The sequence below is a fragment of a genome (assembly GCF_019968955.1).
Source record: "MAG: Porospora cf. gigantea A chromosome Unknown PgA_NODE_115_length_37386_cov_351.244, whole genome shotgun sequence".
Taxonomy (NCBI): domain Eukaryota; phylum Apicomplexa; class Conoidasida; order Eugregarinorida; family Porosporidae; genus Porospora; species Porospora cf. gigantea A.
The window spans coordinates 21,539-37,386 of record NW_027151311.1 but is presented as its reverse complement, the minus strand read 5'-3'; the positions used below and the strand labels follow the sequence as shown (position 1 = coordinate 37,386).

General features: G+C 54.0%; 12 protein-coding genes across 18 annotated transcripts; 5 read left to right on the top strand and 7 right to left on the bottom strand.

The window, feature by feature from the left end:
• Positions 1-23: 23 nt before the first annotated feature.
• On the top strand, positions 24-791 carry KVP18_000990 (uncharacterized protein; the record flags this gene model as incomplete). The annotated part of the gene is made up of 1 exon (XM_067950555.1): positions 24-791. One exon carries the CDS (start codon positions 24-26, stop codon positions 789-791), a length of 768 nt encoding a protein of 255 aa, XP_067813558.1.
• A 100-nt stretch (positions 792-891) lies between these two features.
• On the bottom strand, positions 892-2,128 carry KVP18_000987 (uncharacterized protein; the record flags this gene model as incomplete). Of its 2 annotated transcripts, XM_067950552.1 has the most annotated exons (2): positions 892-1,404; positions 1,433-2,128. In XM_067950552.1, the coding sequence occupies 2 exons, from the start codon at positions 2,126-2,128 to the stop codon at positions 892-894; spliced, it is 1,209 nt and encodes a 402-aa protein (XP_067813555.1). The 2 variants fall into 2 exon arrangements, with proteins under 2 accessions (XP_067813555.1, XP_067813554.1); XM_067950551.1 differs by having other exon boundaries at positions 1,367-2,128.
• A 40-nt stretch (positions 2,129-2,168) lies between these two features.
• Positions 2,169-3,183, bottom strand: KVP18_001002 (uncharacterized protein; the record flags this gene model as incomplete). The annotated part of the gene is made up of 2 exons (XM_067950570.1): positions 2,169-2,542; positions 2,571-3,183. 2 exons carry the CDS (start codon positions 3,181-3,183, stop codon positions 2,169-2,171), a joined length of 987 nt encoding a protein of 328 aa, XP_067813573.1.
• A 63-nt stretch (positions 3,184-3,246) lies between these two features.
• On the bottom strand, positions 3,247-4,301 carry KVP18_001006 (uncharacterized protein; the record flags this gene model as incomplete). Of its 2 annotated transcripts, XM_067950577.1 has the most annotated exons (3): positions 3,247-3,508; positions 3,537-4,130; positions 4,159-4,301. In XM_067950577.1, the coding sequence occupies 3 exons, from the start codon at positions 4,299-4,301 to the stop codon at positions 3,247-3,249; spliced, it is 999 nt and encodes a 332-aa protein (XP_067813580.1). The 2 variants fall into 2 exon arrangements, with proteins under 2 accessions (XP_067813580.1, XP_067813581.1); XM_067950578.1 differs by lacking the exon at positions 4,159-4,301 and having other exon boundaries at positions 3,537-3,997.
• A 72-nt stretch (positions 4,302-4,373) lies between these two features.
• Positions 4,374-5,711, top strand: KVP18_000999 (uncharacterized protein; the record flags this gene model as incomplete). Its single annotated transcript, XM_067950565.1, has 1 exon — positions 4,374-5,711. The coding sequence occupies one exon, from the start codon at positions 4,374-4,376 to the stop codon at positions 5,709-5,711; it is 1,338 nt and encodes a 445-aa protein (XP_067813568.1).
• Positions 5,712-5,762: 51 nt separating this feature from the next.
• Positions 5,763-7,220, bottom strand: KVP18_001005 (uncharacterized protein; the record flags this gene model as incomplete). Its single annotated transcript, XM_067950576.1, has 1 exon — positions 5,763-7,220. The coding sequence occupies one exon, from the start codon at positions 7,218-7,220 to the stop codon at positions 5,763-5,765; it is 1,458 nt and encodes a 485-aa protein (XP_067813579.1).
• Positions 7,221-7,348: 128 nt separating this feature from the next.
• KVP18_001007 (uncharacterized protein) lies at positions 7,349-9,196 on the bottom strand (the record flags this gene model as incomplete). Its single annotated transcript, XM_067950579.1, has 1 exon — positions 7,349-9,196. One exon carries the CDS (start codon positions 9,194-9,196, stop codon positions 7,349-7,351), a length of 1,848 nt encoding a protein of 615 aa, XP_067813582.1.
• An 818-nt stretch (positions 9,197-10,014) lies between these two features.
• KVP18_000983 (uncharacterized protein) lies at positions 10,015-10,851 on the top strand (the record flags this gene model as incomplete). 3 transcript variants are annotated; one of them, XM_067950544.1, is made up of 4 exons in its annotated part: positions 10,015-10,148; positions 10,179-10,386; positions 10,414-10,487; positions 10,515-10,851. In XM_067950544.1, the coding sequence occupies 4 exons, from the start codon at positions 10,015-10,017 to the stop codon at positions 10,849-10,851; spliced, it is 753 nt and encodes a 250-aa protein (XP_067813547.1). The 3 variants fall into 3 exon arrangements, with proteins under 3 accessions (XP_067813547.1, XP_067813545.1, XP_067813546.1); XM_067950542.1 differs by lacking the exons at positions 10,015-10,148; positions 10,515-10,851 and having other exon boundaries at positions 10,249-10,491; XM_067950543.1 differs by lacking the exons at positions 10,015-10,148; positions 10,179-10,386; positions 10,414-10,487 and having other exon boundaries at positions 10,672-10,851.
• Positions 10,852-10,957: 106 nt separating this feature from the next.
• Positions 10,958-11,296, bottom strand: KVP18_000996 (uncharacterized protein; the record flags this gene model as incomplete). The annotated part of the gene is made up of 1 exon (XM_067950562.1): positions 10,958-11,296. The coding sequence occupies one exon, from the start codon at positions 11,294-11,296 to the stop codon at positions 10,958-10,960; it is 339 nt and encodes a 112-aa protein (XP_067813565.1).
• A 565-nt stretch (positions 11,297-11,861) lies between these two features.
• Positions 11,862-13,731, top strand: KVP18_000984 (uncharacterized protein; the record flags this gene model as incomplete). 3 transcript variants are annotated; one of them, XM_067950545.1, is made up of 2 exons in its annotated part: positions 11,862-13,263; positions 13,292-13,731. In XM_067950545.1, the coding sequence occupies 2 exons, from the start codon at positions 11,862-11,864 to the stop codon at positions 13,729-13,731; spliced, it is 1,842 nt and encodes a 613-aa protein (XP_067813548.1). The 3 variants fall into 3 exon arrangements, with proteins under 3 accessions (XP_067813548.1, XP_067813550.1, XP_067813549.1); XM_067950547.1 differs by having other exon boundaries at positions 11,862-13,355; XM_067950546.1 differs by lacking the exon at positions 11,862-13,263 and having other exon boundaries at positions 13,363-13,731.
• Positions 13,732-13,749: 18 nt separating this feature from the next.
• On the bottom strand, positions 13,750-14,639 carry KVP18_000992 (uncharacterized protein; the record flags this gene model as incomplete). The annotated part of the gene is made up of 2 exons (XM_067950557.1): positions 13,750-14,288; positions 14,318-14,639. The coding sequence occupies 2 exons, from the start codon at positions 14,637-14,639 to the stop codon at positions 13,750-13,752; spliced, it is 861 nt and encodes a 286-aa protein (XP_067813560.1).
• A 117-nt stretch (positions 14,640-14,756) lies between these two features.
• On the top strand, positions 14,757-15,722 carry KVP18_000994 (uncharacterized protein; the record flags this gene model as incomplete). Its single annotated transcript, XM_067950559.1, has 1 exon — positions 14,757-15,722. The coding sequence occupies one exon, from the start codon at positions 14,757-14,759 to the stop codon at positions 15,720-15,722; it is 966 nt and encodes a 321-aa protein (XP_067813562.1).
• Between the last annotated feature and the right edge of the window lie 126 nt (positions 15,723-15,848).

Below are 15,848 nucleotides of genomic sequence, written 5' to 3'. Positions count from 1 at the left end.
TGGGATCGGTGCCCAAAGTGGCGATGCCTAGCGCTACCCAGGACTCATTTCTCCAAGCGCTGATAACTTCGAAGGGGAATGACGGCGACTATGGTCAGGACATGTACGAGTCGGACGACGACGCGTATGAGACAGGACAGCCCACCAGGAGCACGCGCCGTGGACGGCCGCCTGTCGCCTGCACCTGCCGGTACTGTGGTTTGAACCTGCCCTCTCGAGGTGAGCTAGCAATTCACGAGCGCAAGGCACATGGACGTGGGAAGGGGATCAAGAGGGTCAAGCTGGAGCAGGGTTCGGACTACGACGACGACAGCGATGCGGAGAAGAAGAAGAAAAAGGCCTCCCTCAAGAAGCCGGCAGGGTCTCTCGACGAACCTCGACGCAGGGGACGACCGCCGCAAGCGGTTGTCTGTGAAGCCTGCGGAATGCATCTGCCATCTCGAGTTGACTATACGCTTCATTTAAGGTATGGAGTGCTTGGAAGTGTTAACACAGATCGACGGATTGTCGCGCGAAGCTTCAGCGAAGAAAAAGGTCGAAGCCCGTTGAGGATCGACATAAGTTGTCTGAGTTCCAAGTGTGGTCTGAGCCGAAGTCAGCCTCGCCAAGTCAACCATTTGATTTCGAAGAACCCGACCTCTCAGACATGCTCAGACAGTCGCTGCAGCCTGGAGTGGAGTCGTAACTCTTTATGCGCGCTTCTGACCCAAACCCTGTGCTTAACCAAAGAACGACACAAAGATCATGGTATTTTGAGAACAGATGTGCAATCTGACATTTTATTGACATGAGTCTCTCAGTGACTGAGAGTGATGCTGGTTTCCCAGCCATCCTTGTTGGGGGAACTGACCCGCTGTTATAAAAGCAATGCAACTGCATCTCAGAAGTCTCTCAGTGACAGAGAGTGATGCATCTGGTTTCCCAGCCATCCAAATCCTTCGTTGGGGGAACTGACCCGTTGTTATAAAAGCAATGCAACTGCATGAGCTGCATCTCAGAACAAGCCAACGGCCGACAGCAGTAGACGTAGGCCTGCGAACCACCACGGGCGCCACAGGGTTCCCCTTCAAACTGCAGAGCTGCACCATCCAACCGAGGAAATGAGAACCCCCCATCAGGGAAGTATTCAGGGCGGACTCGGCTGGTGTGTGACCCTCTGCAGAGAATCGGAGAAGACGACATTATAACGTCAGACAGAAAGCGACTACCAGTGGTGTGTAGCTTTAATGGCTGGCACAGGATCAGGGAGTCAGCAGAGTCGGATTCGGCGTCCCGATTTTCGAGCTCAAAATGCACCTCCCCTTCTCCTTCGGAATGGAATGCGGGGCAATGAAGGTGGAAGGATTGTCCCATGTAGGTCTTCCCGTCAAGGGCCAATTCGAGGATGGGAGTCGCTCCGCGGAACTGCATAAAGAACCCACGTAGGCCTCACGTCGAGGTGGTCTGGGAAGCTAATGACTGTGTATGACACTGGGTGGAGCCACCGGCCCCTCAGTGCGCGGGCTACCTTGACGCTGCGAGGAGGAGAGGCTGGTGACAAGGGTAGGGTGCGTCCGGATGCACCGTTGACATGGGAGGGGCTGTGGCATGCAGGGGAGGCCACACCGGAAGCAGGGCGACGCTTCACGGAGAGGCAAACTCGCAGCTCTCCAACTTTGGCCAGCGTTTGGTCTAGCACCGACAGCACGACAGTGGAGAACTCTGAGTGTAGGGTTGGGATGGTTCTCAGGTCCAGACAGCTGGATAAGCCTACGAGCTGAGCACCGTGGGGCCCCGTGGAAACGAAGTCGATCGTACAAGTCTTATCGCGCCATTCCGCTGACACAGCGAATACGACAGGCCACTCGAAAGTCGCCGCAAGGTCGATCGCAGGCAGAATGTGTACCGGTTCGATTTGTTGGGGAGTCCAGCCTGAAGGATGGCGAGTCACTGCAGGCTCCCATTGTTCCAGGCTTGGTGGCACGCTGGTCTCGTCAGACTTGACGTGATCTAGTCGTTGGTCTGCAGCTTCACACTCGAATAGAGGGGTGAAGTGGGTAGTGCCTCCGAAGGTTACACCTGCTCCAAGGCTTTTTTTCAACCAGGATCCAGTAACGCTCTTGTTGAATCGCGCGTGATTCAAGACCATACAGAAATAGGACGGAGAAGCGTCCATCGAGAAACGTGCTTTATTGGGGCAGAGTTGTCTGAGTCGTGAAGTCGGGCTGTACATGCACGTAGGCCTCACAGCTCACCGCACAATTCACTGAACATGAGTACACAGCGAGCACAGCGAAGTCTAGCCTCTCAAGCGCTGGCATCTGGGACAGAAGCCCAGGCATGACCTGGAACTCGAACCGCCTCGGAGCGCCGCATGGGCAATTCGGTACCTCGGTAGCTTGCTGGTCGCTGTATAACCATAACGGGTCACCGTTCAGGTCGTATCTCACAACCTGATCGTTGGCGGGAGCAGTCCGCTTGAGAAAGTAGCTCAGAACGGGGTCTTTCTTGAAGCGTCCAGTCACGTTTGTTTCGAACTCCGCGGCGCCCTCGTCGTCAACGACTGCATTACAGGCGTCAGACTCACTCACTGTCAGGGTTTTCCTTCTGGAGCTCCTCTTGGTAGGCCTGCAGAAGTTTTGCCTCGTGACTAAAATCCTCTTCCTCATCCTTTGCTTCGGACTCTTCTTCTACTTCAATCATACGAACAGGAAAGCACGCGGTCATCAACCCCCATTTTTTGGCTTTAGCACACCGAGAATGCTCTCTCACACCGAGAATGCTCGCGCCCTCCTCTTCAATCATAGGGCGCTCGTCGCAAGGCACTCCGCAGATAGCACACACTCGCGGGTCGACGAGCGCTGCGTACCTCTGCAAGGCTTCGGAGTTGGACTCGTCCACCGGCTCGGCCCAGAAGGCATTGACTTGAGGCAGCTGATACCGGAAGCAGCGGATCTGCGAACCGCAGCTCTGGCATGCGAAGACCATCAGTGTCCTGTGAAACGCCTCCGGATCTGGTAACGGAGCGTACAGCTGCAAAAGGAACGAAAGTGGCGACTGACACTTTTCACATCTAAGCGCGCTACTGGAGGGCAGGTTGGCCAGGTCCAGCCAGGCCGGCTTGCCACCAACCTTCGAGGGGAACGTGTGAGGACAGTCTTGCCCGGCCTCAGCAGGCTCGAGGAAGCCCAACAGCACACTCATCCACAAATGGCCGGTTTTGTGTTGCGGTCGAATTGTTATACAGCGCAACACACTTTAAAAGTCTCAGATGAAGTTCTGTTGGAACCAATCAAATGCCCTGTTCGCCAAGAGACGGGCTTCCACCGCAGCAGCCTCCACAAGCTGTCGCCCCTGCTCTGTGACGTTCTGAACCTGAACGTCGAGGTCAGTGGTCGGTTGGTGCCGGCCAAAATACATATCAGATGATATAGCATTGGCAGATGCGAGATCTGCTCTGAACGTCAGATCTGGAGGTGTGCTACTGGCGTAAATATCCGCACTCGAAATAGCCTTGGCCGCCTTGAATCTGACTCACTGCCCAAGAGATCACTCACCGACTGTCGAGCTGAACTGTCGACTGTGGGTTCCTCTGCTGCCCGGCTGAAATATCGTACACTTTGAGATCATCGACCGGCTTCGTGGGCTGCTTAGTGGGTTGAACCGTTGGCTGCGGTTTAGGCGGGACGAATGTGAAGTTGTTAAGATCGAAGTCGAAGTCGTCCAGCTTTGATCCCTTCATAATCGTGTTAACCCGACGGGCTGAAGGTTTGGGCGACGAACCGTTGAAGGAGGCCGAGATGGGAGACACTGGAGTGGCCGGTGTCACCGGAGTTATGAAAGAAGCAACGGGCGATTCATCAATAACCTGAGGGCTGGAGCATCCCAATGCAGCGCTTGCTGATGCCGCCAGTGACGCGTTGTACTTTGTAACGAGGGGACTTTCAAAGTCAACCTTGTCAGCCTGGCTGGCGAATGCTCGTCGCGCTTCGGAGTTGCCTCCTAAATTCAAACGCATTAGTTGAACAGGTGTAAACTGATCCAAATCCGACGACCGCACGAAAGAGATGTGTGTCCCCATAGTGCGGTGTTTTCCTGAGCAATCCAAGCACAGGAAAATGCCAGTGGTGCAACAAACCCACGTTGGATTCCTGAGTGCCTTTATCGGACATGACTCACCTTCGTGTACAGTCGAAGCACACCCGATTCGCCGGCCTCGCTTTCAGTATCTGAAAGACTGACGTGCGACCATCTTCTGGTGCAAAACCCCGACTGTTAACAGGCAGCGCCAGAATCTGCTCCGTCACCTCTTTAACAGACATAAATCGTCAAATTCCAATTTGCAGCGGAATGTAATGTGGGAAGAGTGACTAAAAAATCCATTAATTACACACATGACGAGGGAGGTCATCACCATACAAGTCGGACAGTGCGGAAATCAGATCGGAGCGGAGTTCTGGGCGACTCTATGCGGTGAACACGGAATTCTTCCCACCGGCGAGGTGGCTCCCTTTGCCGAGACTGACGTAGGCGACCGGAAGGATGTCTTTTTCTACCAAGCAGACGACGACAGGTACATCCCTCGAGCGCTGTGCTTCGATTTGGAACCCCGCGTTCTGAACACCATACAGAACTCCGTTTACGGTGGTATCTACAACCCTGAAAACTTTTTCACATCTCCAGACGGCAGCGGCGCGGGAAACAACTGGGCGTTGGGGTATTTTCAAGCTCTAGAGTACCAAGAGGAGCTCATGGAGATGATAGGAAGGGAGGCCGACGCGTCGGATTCGCTCCAGGGATTCACACTGATTCATTCCATTGCCGGTGGCAGCGGCAGCGGCATGGGTTCCATGCTCCTCGAGGCACTCGAGGATCGCTATCCTAAGAAGATCGCACAGACATACTCCGTGTTCCCAATAATGAACAGCTCTACGTCCGATGTCGTGGTGCAGCCCTACAACTCGATCTTGGCGCTGAAGCGGCTGTCCGAGTGCAGCGACGCCTGCACTGTATTGGATAACTCGGCTCTGAACCGCATTGCTGTCGAGAAGTTGCAGATCGCGAATCCTACCGTATCGCAGACGAACTCTCTTGTCTCCACAGTAATGGCCTCTGCGACGGCTACTCTACGGTTTCCGGGCTACGTCAACAACGACATGGTTAGCGTGCTGGCATGTCTAGTACCGACACCGCGAACGCACTTCCTCATCACTGGCCACTCACCTATTCTCGTGGAGCACCAGCCCAGAGTGGTTCGAAAGACTACCGTATCCGACGTAATGCGGCGATTGCTCCTGCAGAACCAGAACACCATGGCCTCTTTCGCAAGGAATCGAGGCTCCTACATATCCATGCTTAGCGTTATACGGGGTGCAGCCAGCTCTGCTGAGGTGCATAAGAGTCTGCAGAGGATCAAGGAGAAGCGCGCGGTAAACTTTGTGAACTGGGGCCCCTGCAGCATTCAGGTAGCATTGGCACGGCAGTCACCTTTCGTCCAGTCACCATACAAGGTGTCAGGCCTGCTTATGGCCAATCATACCGGTGTTGCCGACACCTTCTCTCGGGTTAAGGAACAGTACGACCGTCTTATGCGGAGACAAGCATTCCTCGAGCAATTCAAGCGAGAGACACACTTTGATGTGAACTTCTTCGCAGAGGCTAGGGAGGCTTGCGAGCAGCTTATTCAAGAGTACGCCTTCGCAGTTCAGGACGATTATCTCGAAGGTATCTAAGATGCACAATCGCTTTTGTCAAACTACGAGAAACAGCGTAGACGAGCCGCTTTAATCCACGAGATACAACGTGGACATCATCCCATTCCCAGATGAGAGGCCACCCTCATCACAGTCTGCCAGTTTGACACGGGAGAGGTAGTTGTTGGCTTCATTGATGACTTCGGCGCTTCCACACATCAGACGCGCTCCAAAAAACCCGAGTTCGTTCTCCACGTCCGCCACTTCCATAGCTCCCTTACGGAATACTGCGGTGGTCTGGGTGGCCGCCCGCACCCGCTCCATGAGTACCCAGTGGGTCCCTGCTGCTGTCTGCAGCTTGTCCAACATCGTTAGTATGTCCTCTCCAAACAAATTGTTACCACCTCCCTCCATCGACGGCTTCAGAACAAACCTATTGGGCACTTTGCGGCAGACACCCGCCAGTGCTGTATCCAACGAGGGGTCAGCTTGGCGAGCAGTGTGTGCGAGGACAAGATCGGCTTCGTACACACTCAGGTAGCGTAGAAGTAGGTTCCTGTCTGCCAACAAGGCCTGGATTTGTTTGGTCCCTGCCAGTTGATGGGGAATCGAGGGCACTTTGACCGCGTCGGTCCCCTCTATCAGCTCGCGTACCTCCCACCACGACTCATCCACGTAGTCGTCCATCACATACCCTTTCCGCTGGTAAACAACCGCGATCTCGAACCGGCGGCCATTGGTATAGGTGATAATCAGAGAACCCTCTTCATCCGCAATGCGGCCATCGGCGTGAAAATCCTTCAGCTGCTCAGGCGTGAGGTATATGTAGCTGCCGGGCTTCAACGCTGACACTTGGTCCACGAGGTTAGCGCCCGAGCCGTCTCCCACCAGCAGCACCACAGGACGCGCGTTCACAGCCTTGGAGGAGTACATCTCGAGCGCCAGCAGCAGATTATTACCCAAGGACAAGTTACCATCGGTGTTGATGACATGCGCATCAAAGTCCGGAAATCCCTCATGCAGGTCGACATCCGCCATGTTGGCCTTATGAAGGCGGACCAGCTGACTGTTGAGGTGGTGCAGCCCAGACGCGATCATGTTCATCTCCACCTGCGCTGTCTTGTTTTGACCCACGATGTAGTCCGAGCGGCTAAGCATCAACCGGACGTCGTCGATTAGAGTCCTCCTCTTGTAGACTCGAGCAGCGATATCTACCATTCGACCTAGAAATGCTGGATCGGATTTAGCTGCCGGCGCCACCAGCCCTAGCAAGGTGTCCACGTCACAGGCAAGGTTGTCGTAAAGCTTCTGGAAGACCAGTGTCACCGCCCGTAGAGATAGGAACGATCGTCTAGAGAAGGTGATCGGCAGAACTGTATGTGGAACGACAGACTCTCCCAAGGCGCGTAGATCATCAGTAATGTCCTTCTTTGGGAAAAACAACCCTAAAGACACAGTCCGTATCATAAAGAGTTTTCGCAGCGTTGGGTAGGGTTCTTCAGCGGAGGTGACTAAACGGTCGAGGAAAGGCTTGTCGTGGAGCAACATAGATTCTACGATTTGACAATTTTTGGTGGGGTTAACATAGATTTTGACGATAGTGTCGTCAGTCAGAAGGCCCAAGACCTCATGCAATCAATAAGCCATTCAATAATCCAACACATTATAAATCACATCTAAATCAGTCGGAAGGCCTGAAGCACTGTTTTGAAGTTCTTGGCTCGCTCGGGCCCTCCGTGCAGAGTGCCTGTACCGCACGCGGGGGGGTTATGGCAACCACGGTTGACGATGCCTGATACGCCATGGATGAAGCCCTCGTCGCCGATGCTGCCTCCGGCGAAGTTTGAATCCACGAACTTCTTCAGCTCGTCCTTATACGTCCATTCAGGGTTAGCATAGCTCTGCACATCAGACATGAAGTAGAAGAGGCCAGCGAACCACTTGAGGTCCGGGTAGGAAGGATCCGAGCAGATCTTATCGGGGCGCGTGCAGAAGTCCACGTCGCCGAACAGCGCATGGCGACCCTCGTCGCGCGCCCTCTTGCCGAGATAATAGTTCAACTTTCCGAAGTTGCACACTCCAGTGGTTTGGATCACGCCTCGACCCCACCAACAGCAACCTTCCACGTCCTGCCTCTGGTGATTGATGCCGAAGTTGGGAGCTGGATGAACGGCGCAGTCGTCAGGGTTAGAGCACTGGTTCCAGAACCCTGCCTTCTGTCCATCGTAGTCAGCGCACTTGTTTCCCGTAGCTATGCTGCTAACAACTTCGTCGAAGGTGGTAGAACGCTGCTTTGGCTTCTTGAGATCGCACCAGCCGCCCGTACTCCACTTGGGGGCCACAGGCATCTTCGACTTGGGGCCACAGAACAAGGGTGGAGGAGCGCCGTACCACTTGGCATGAGTGGTGGCGACCAGCTCCATGTTAGGGTCCACCTTACAGGCCATATGCTCATCACCTGCAGGGCACTTGTAGTCACCGTACGATTGGCCAAGCTGACCACAGGCCGAGGCCGCTCTATACGACCTGTCACCGTAGCTCTCGAAGTCCCAGTTGTTCTCGTCACATGCGTCGTACTGGATGGTTTCTTGCATAGACTGGGCCAAGAAGGCCGCGATGCTAGTGAGAGCGTACTTGTAACCCGAACCTCCCATATCCGATCCGTCATAAAACTTTAGAGGTCCAACGCCAGTCTCGATAGCCTTAATCACAGCCGAAATCATGTCGTTAGGTTTGTAGAGCGTGGACTGCACCCACGAACCAGTGGGCGTCTGAGCCTTGAGGAACCCGTAGTCAGCCTTCTTCAGCTCCTCTACGATCTTCTGTAGAGTCGGCTCGCTGTCGGGTATATCAGGTAGCGGCGTGGTGGTGGTGGTGGTCGTGGTGGTGGTTGTGGTGTCGTTGCTCGGTTTGCAACCGGCAGAACAGCTCGTGGTATCGGAGCAAGGCCACCATGCGTAGCCGGTGAGACATTTTTCGCATTCTGCTTGAGAGATGTGGGTTACAAGAGAATGGCATGTTGCGCCGGGTTTAGTGGTCGCAGCTTTCGTAGTGGTCGCAGCCTTCGTAGTGGTAGGCTTAGACGTGGTATAGGCTTCCGTAGTGGTAGGGGGAATAGGGGGTGTGGGTAGCCCACCGTTTACGATACCACAGTCACTGCCAGATGCGGCAGCAGTAGCCCTGGCAGCTGCGCAACTAGCACTGCTCGCCAGGATATGCTCGCAAAACACTCTCCATTCTGCCACTTGATCCCATGAAAACGTAGCCGCGCCAAACGAAATAGAGTCCCCCAAGGTGCATGTCTCGCCGTTGCCAAGCACGATGCCACAGTCAGACTGCGCGGCCTGAGCCGCATCCAAGGCGGCTTTACAATCACCAGCGTTCGATATTATCGTTGAGCAGTAATCCTTCCACCCAGGAACATCTGAAAAGTTCCAAGAACTTCCTGCAATAGTTAAGGATTCCTTCTGAACACACGACGCCGAAAATGCCGTGGAGAGTAAAAGAACGCTGAAATCCCTCATAAAATATAATAAGTAAAAAACAATGGAACAGCTGTTCCATTCATGGGACGTGGGGACTGAGTTATTAATCGTGGAGGATTGAATTTTGGAGGATGTTGCGCAAGTTGAAGTCTACCATCGCAAGTGCCAGCGACAGAAGCTTTAGTGCACCGATAAACAGAGCGTTTCTACGGGTGGTTTTACCTCACACATCGATAAACAGAGCGTTTCTAGCTCTGGCGGCTTAAACGGGTGGTTTTACCTCACACATCGATAAACAGAGCTTAGTACTTGCACTTGGTTCGGCGCCAGTGTCGACGCTTGTAGTTGTACCGGAGCTTGTTTTTGTTCTCAGACTTCATCCTCACCCATTGGGGAATGGGCTTGTTCTGCTTGAGCGCCTTGCCGTAGCGCAGCTTGAGGTGGAGGTTCCTGCGACCCATCAAGAGACGATAAAGACAGTTCAATACACCATCAACCCCACAACATATTCATGGAAACGCCTGTTCTTTGTAGGCCAGTGGCAAGACCAAAGTGCATCGACAATACTTATATTGCTAAGGAGTTTCTCACGGAGCAGGCACAACACACATCGATAAACAGTGCTTAGTACTTGCACTTAGTTCGGCGCCAGTGTCGACGCTTGTAGTTGTACCGGAGCTTGTTTTTGTTCTCAGACTTCATCCTCACCCATTGGGGAATGGGCTTGTTCTGCTTGAGCGCCTTGCCGTAGCGCAGCTTGAGGTGGAGGTTCCTGCGACCCATGAGAGATCTGTGAGGAGCCAACGTAAATCCCTCTTTCTGGGACAAAACGGCTACTGGAGCCACCCACCGACTTCATGTACTCGATGGCCTTCCCCACAGAGTGCACATGTCCAGAGGCTCCGGTCAAGTACTCGATCGTAATCCCTACGTTTAACGAGCGAGAAAGCCTGCCTATATTGGTTGCGTTGTTGTGGGAGGCCCTAGAGGCGTGAGTTACATATGTGTGATACGATATCAGGTGCGATTTCGAAATCTTGGTTGTCGACGACAACAGCCCTGATGATACCAGAGCTGTTTGTCGCGAGCTCATGCGCGTCTTCAGCGAGATACCGTTCACTCTTATTATGCGGCCTGGCAAAATGGGCCTGGGATCGGCTTACAAAGCTGGACTCGCTGTGACGAGGGGCGAGTTCATTGTGCTTATGGACGCGGACCTGTCACATCATGTGAGAATCCAAGCCAGTCTTGATCAGCCGCAGCACATCCCTGAGATGATTCTTAAACAGCAGCATACTGGTTGCGACGTCGTCAGCGGTACACGCTACTCGTAAGGATGCTTTCCGAATCAACACAGTCTCGGTGGCGGCGTCGCGGGGTGGGGGTTTAAGCGCATCCTTATCTCTCGAGTCGCCAACTTTGGTGCACAGCTGCTGCTCCGTCCTCGAGGCTCGGATTTAACCGGCTCCTTCCGTCTCTATCGAGCCGACGTTCTAAAATCCATCCTACCTGAGATGTGCACCAAAGGGTACACCTTCCAGATGGAGATTCTAGTTCGGGCTACACGCTTAGGACTTACGATCGAGCAGGTTCCTATTGTGTTTGTCGACCGTTTGTACGGCGAGTCGAAACTGGGAGGCCAGGAGTTCCTCAATTACGCCATGGGGCTGCTTCAGCTGTTTTGGTGGGTATGAACTGTGTAGATAGTGCTGCAGATACTTTCGTTGGGGTTAGTTGTATAAACAATATGTAACAGTATCGACTGGTAAGTAACAACAGTCTTGGAGGAGCAACTGAGGCTCAGGGAAACAGAATCAACTTGGGTAACAAGCCGCCATACAAAGGGTAGGGGGTTGACCGAGATTTGAGTGGAGATTCGGGCGCAACTGGTGCCTTTGGAGCCTCCTCGAGGATATCTTGGTCGAGGTCACTGCTGCTCCACGACTCCTGTTTCGGTCGGTGTGCCAAGGCACGAAGAGTCTCTGGAGGAAATAAGTGCTGGATGGCGTTGTACCGCATGTTGACGAATTGCCGGCGAATTGACATGTCGCCTTCCTCGCGCGCCAACACCTCTTCTGGGGACCGACGCCTTACTCGATACCGAATGCTCTCGCAGTCGTTGTCTGGGAAGGGGAACATACCTTCTGGGCCGCGGGATGGAAAGTGGTTTAACCGCTTGAGGGCTCGGTCGATCTCGCAGGGTAGTGGCTGAGGAGCCAAGGTCGCAGTCTTCGGTTTAAGGGGGGAGGTTCCTGCGGTTGGCGGCTGGGTCGGCGTTCGCAGTGCACTTGGCGGCTGGGTCGGCCTTCGCAGTGCACTTGGCGCCTCGAGCCTGGAAAACTCTATCTTGTCCACGTCTCGAGCAAAATGCACTCGCTTCTGGGTTGGCCATGCCACCTCCAAAGGAAACAGAGAGCAAAAACGGTGATCGTTGACGCTCTGGATGATCGCGTACTTCGCGAAGCCACAGACTTGAGCGTTCTCAACAAGACTTGCCCGGGATGGCGTCGCCCAGGTGTGGAACGATAACCAGCCTTGTCGGCCAAAAAATTTGTTGAGGCCCCTGATTTTTATGATTTTACGAGTTTCGAAATCGAATCTGACCAGATCACCCTCAATTGCAGGTGGTATTAGTGGGAGTCGGCCGAGAACGTGCGTGTTTGTGTAGCGTGTCGAATCGAAGAATTATGTCACACAAATCTGGATGAGCACATTGAAAGAGTTCATCAAAACTTTACGGCAGTTACCCGGGAAGGAGCATGAGCTGTATGTCGCTGAGAAGCAGGCGATTTCCAAGGCCTGGCACGGAAATACTCTGAGCGATATGCGCGAGTCGATCGTCAAGCTTTGGTACCTTGCCATGCTGGGCGAGGACATTTCTATCTTCTCAAGTCTACTTCTGCAGCAGATGAGCGCTCCTGACCTCTGGAGCCGCCGGCCTGCTTACAGCGCGCTAGCGGATTGCTTCGCTGGCGATTCAGAGATCGCCGTTCTCGCAACCAACATCCTACGGAAGGATTTAGTCAGTGTGAAGGTTTTCAACATCTCTGTAGGCCTGGCATGCATGGTTGGTGTTCGGTCGCCGTTGATGGCGACTGAGCTCGCGCCGCTGGCTGGTTCACTGTTGAAGAGTCATCGACCGCTGATTCGGAAGAAAGCTGCTCTTGCCTTGCTGGTCCTGGCAGACAATAATCCAGACCTCTACCAATCGCTTCCAGCTCTAATGGAGGAGCTGTTTCTGGATCCTGATGAAGGGGTATACACAGCGGCCATTCACGTAGTACTCCACATCCTCGACTCTGTGGAGAAAAGGCTGCTGATGCCGTTGCTACCAAAGATGTTCCACCTGCTGACCTACACGAAGTCCAACTGGGTTAGGATGAAGGCAGTGCGGGTTCTATCTGTTATGAACCAAGTCGATAGCCGCGTGGGCGCAAAGCTACTAGAGGTCCTAATCAAGATCGCTGAGGAGGACCCCGCGAAGAGTGTGCTCTCTGAAGTCGTCGCTGCCCTGGTGAGGCTGCTCTCCCTTGACCGGCCTGAAGCTGGAGAGCTCGTAACCCGTGTGATTTGGGAGCACCTGACCTCGGCTGACGCGAACTTGATTTCAGACGGGCTGAACCTTCTGCAACTAGTATGCGAGCACTACAATCATACTGAGGCGTTCATCTTCTCGCTCTTTCCCGACGTGGAGTCGCGGCTTACGACGCTGCTGGCGTCCACGGACTCCACGTTGAGACTGCAATCCGTCGCTCTTCTGCGCCAGCTTTGCACCCTTGACAGGGCCACGACCTTCTGTCAGAGCCTTGCCGCCCTGGCAATCAAGGAGAAGTCGGAGGCGTTAGCGCTCGAGCTCTGCGACTGCTTAGGTGCCAACCTTCCTTGGCGCCCAGCGGAACTGCTTCCAGTCACTGGTGACCTATGCAGACATTCCCGCATGTTCTCTGCCGAGATTTCAGTGCGTCTATGCGACTTGCTGGACACTGTCGACATGAACACGTCTCTGGAGCGGCTAGGAGTGCTCGCCATGAGTCTGATGGATCATCGGATCACGCCTCCAGAGGGTATTTCGGACATGTTGCTAACGAAGGCCGTCATGATTAACAGTGAGCTCCGACCGGCCATCCGACGCAGCTGCCGTTTTCCACGACGCTCGCTGCGATTCCATCACTTCAGGCATGATTCAGTACAGCCGTGAAGATTGCATGCGGCTGCTGCTGGAACAGACCAGTCGAGCCAATCCTGACGACTTGCAGCTACTGTCGACCCTCCAGCTGGTCAGTCTTTTCATTACAGATGGACAGCCTCTCCGGGAGGCTGTTGAAACTAAGATGTCGAACCTCACCCGGTTGAACATTGTACTGCGGTCACTGTCTCAAGCTAGACTGAAGATGACAAGACCAGAACAATTCACAAAAGCAGCCCCTAATCTAGTCACTCCAGTCTTCGCGCGTATCTCTCAGGTGTTGAAGGAGAGCGAGAATGTCGCCCGACCCAACAAGCTCAAAAGCGTGCCATGGACGCCTGGAGCCGAAACGTCCAGTTGTCTTAGCCTTGTAGAGATGATGTCCTAACGTCTGGGGGTTGTGATCCTAGAGAAGTTTAGACGCGACCGTATTCATGTCCGGAGGGGTGAAAGTCGCGCCGCAGACATCACACGAGGGCCGAGAACCGTCACAATAGACTGAAAAACAGGAGCTGCACACGAACGCCATCTCTTGGGGGTCGTTATGACACCAGCACCGTGCCGTGTTTGACATAGTCACGCTGCTGGCGCTAACCCATCGTGGGTCGCCAGTCTGTTTACGAAGGGTCCAGCTAGGGGAGTAGTGGAAGATTAGGAACTCGCCGAAAGCCTCATGCGGGCGTGCACTCTGCAACGCCTTAGTATTGCGGTACGGCCCGATGATCTCGGTCCAGCAGAGATGCGACCCTCCAGTGAGATGAGCCAGTTGCTGCATCACCGAGTTAGGCCGCACTTGGAGGCTGCACACGTCGACAATGGTGCCTGATTTCTGCGCGGTGAGGGCGCAGTTGAACATTGCCGTTTGCTGTGAGTACGCCGAGTCAGGCGATACATCAACGATAAGAAGCCGCGCCGACGTAAGTGCGTCCTTCCTAGAGTTGAAGCCTGCGTCATTCCTCGCCTTCTACGCTTACGAAGCAAAAACTGGGATACAGCGGTGGCCATCTGGGAATCCTCTTTGCTGGCTGCCACAGTGTTCAGTACCTTCACTGTGGCGTCCAAGGCGTCGAACGCCGCCGGTCTACCGTCGAAGACTACGACGCTATCCTTTCCACTGACTGCCATCAGTACAAACTCCTTGTCCGTCCACCCAGCGATGATCGTCCGCAGGAAGATCACAACCCCCTCCATTGCGGCGACCGGCGACACTGGAAGGACGTCCCTCTTCTCCAAAGAGTACCAGTCAACAGCGGAGCAGTCGAATATGATGCCGACCAGCTCGGACTCGTGGTGCATGAATTATGGGTTTCTGTGTGGACCTTTGGGACGAACACCCTTCCAGTGGTCGCTCTCATGCCGGTACTTTCATAATCATTCATGCAGGTAGCAACTGCCAAATGGTAATTTCCAAAGATGCCTAGTTCAAGTTCGAGTTCGAGTGCGCAGCCTCCTGCAGAGAGGAAATCCAGTGAGCCTCAGGAGAACGAGACCCCTGAACCAATCCAGAAGGACATGCCGGCTGTCCCAGTAGTAGAGGAGACCGAAGTCAAGGAGACCGAAGTCAAGGAGACCGAAGTTAAGGAGACCGAAGTCAAGGAGACCGAGGTCAAGGAGACCGAAGTCAAGGAGACCGAAGTCAAGGAGACCGAAGTTGAGGTGATCGCTGCTGACGCAACGGAGACCGAGGCGAATGAAGCTAAGGAGGACGAGCCTGAGCCTGTCTCTGAGGAGCATGAGCCCACCGTTTTGGAGCGCTATGGCCTACCTGCTCGTCTGATAAACAACAAGCAGGAGTCATTCAGCAGGGCCGACCTCGAAGCTAAGTGCGATGTGGTTGGCATCTACTTTGGGTCGCTTTCCTGCTCTGCCTGCAAGGATTTCGTGCCTCCCGCAGCAGAGCACTATGCGAAGTACAACGAGGGTATTACCAGCCACCCTAAGAAGTACGAGATCGTCTATGTCTCCTGTGACAAGACCAGTGAAGAGTTCACCGACGCAATGGCGAGCTGCCCTTGGCTCACGATTCCCCTAGAGGACGGCGACGCGAGACAGAAGGCGCTAGAGAGCTTTAGTATCGCGGGACTACCTTCTTTGATTTTGCTGGACCCGAAGACAGGAGAGGTGCTCACTGAAGAGGGAGTCATGGGCTACAACAAAGACAGGTCTGGAGAAAGGTTCCCTTGGCCTGGACTGAAGAAGAGCCTCTTTCAGAGGATGCTCCCTGTCATCATCCAACGGCTCCCTATGATCGTGATGATGCTATTCATGTTCTACCGCAACGTGACCAGCAGGCGACAGCTTAACAGCATGCAGGGCACCTCCACCACAACCATAGCGATGAACATGGTTGAAGCTGTGGTGGGGTCTGATGAGCTGTGATAGGCAAGGGGTCTCGACTGTTGTTTGATCTATGATCTGATGACAATTTTAGAATCTCAAGATGGATGAGTACTGTGAAATGGTTGTCAGAGTTCTGCGAGCACTAGAAAGCCGCAACGATTTATA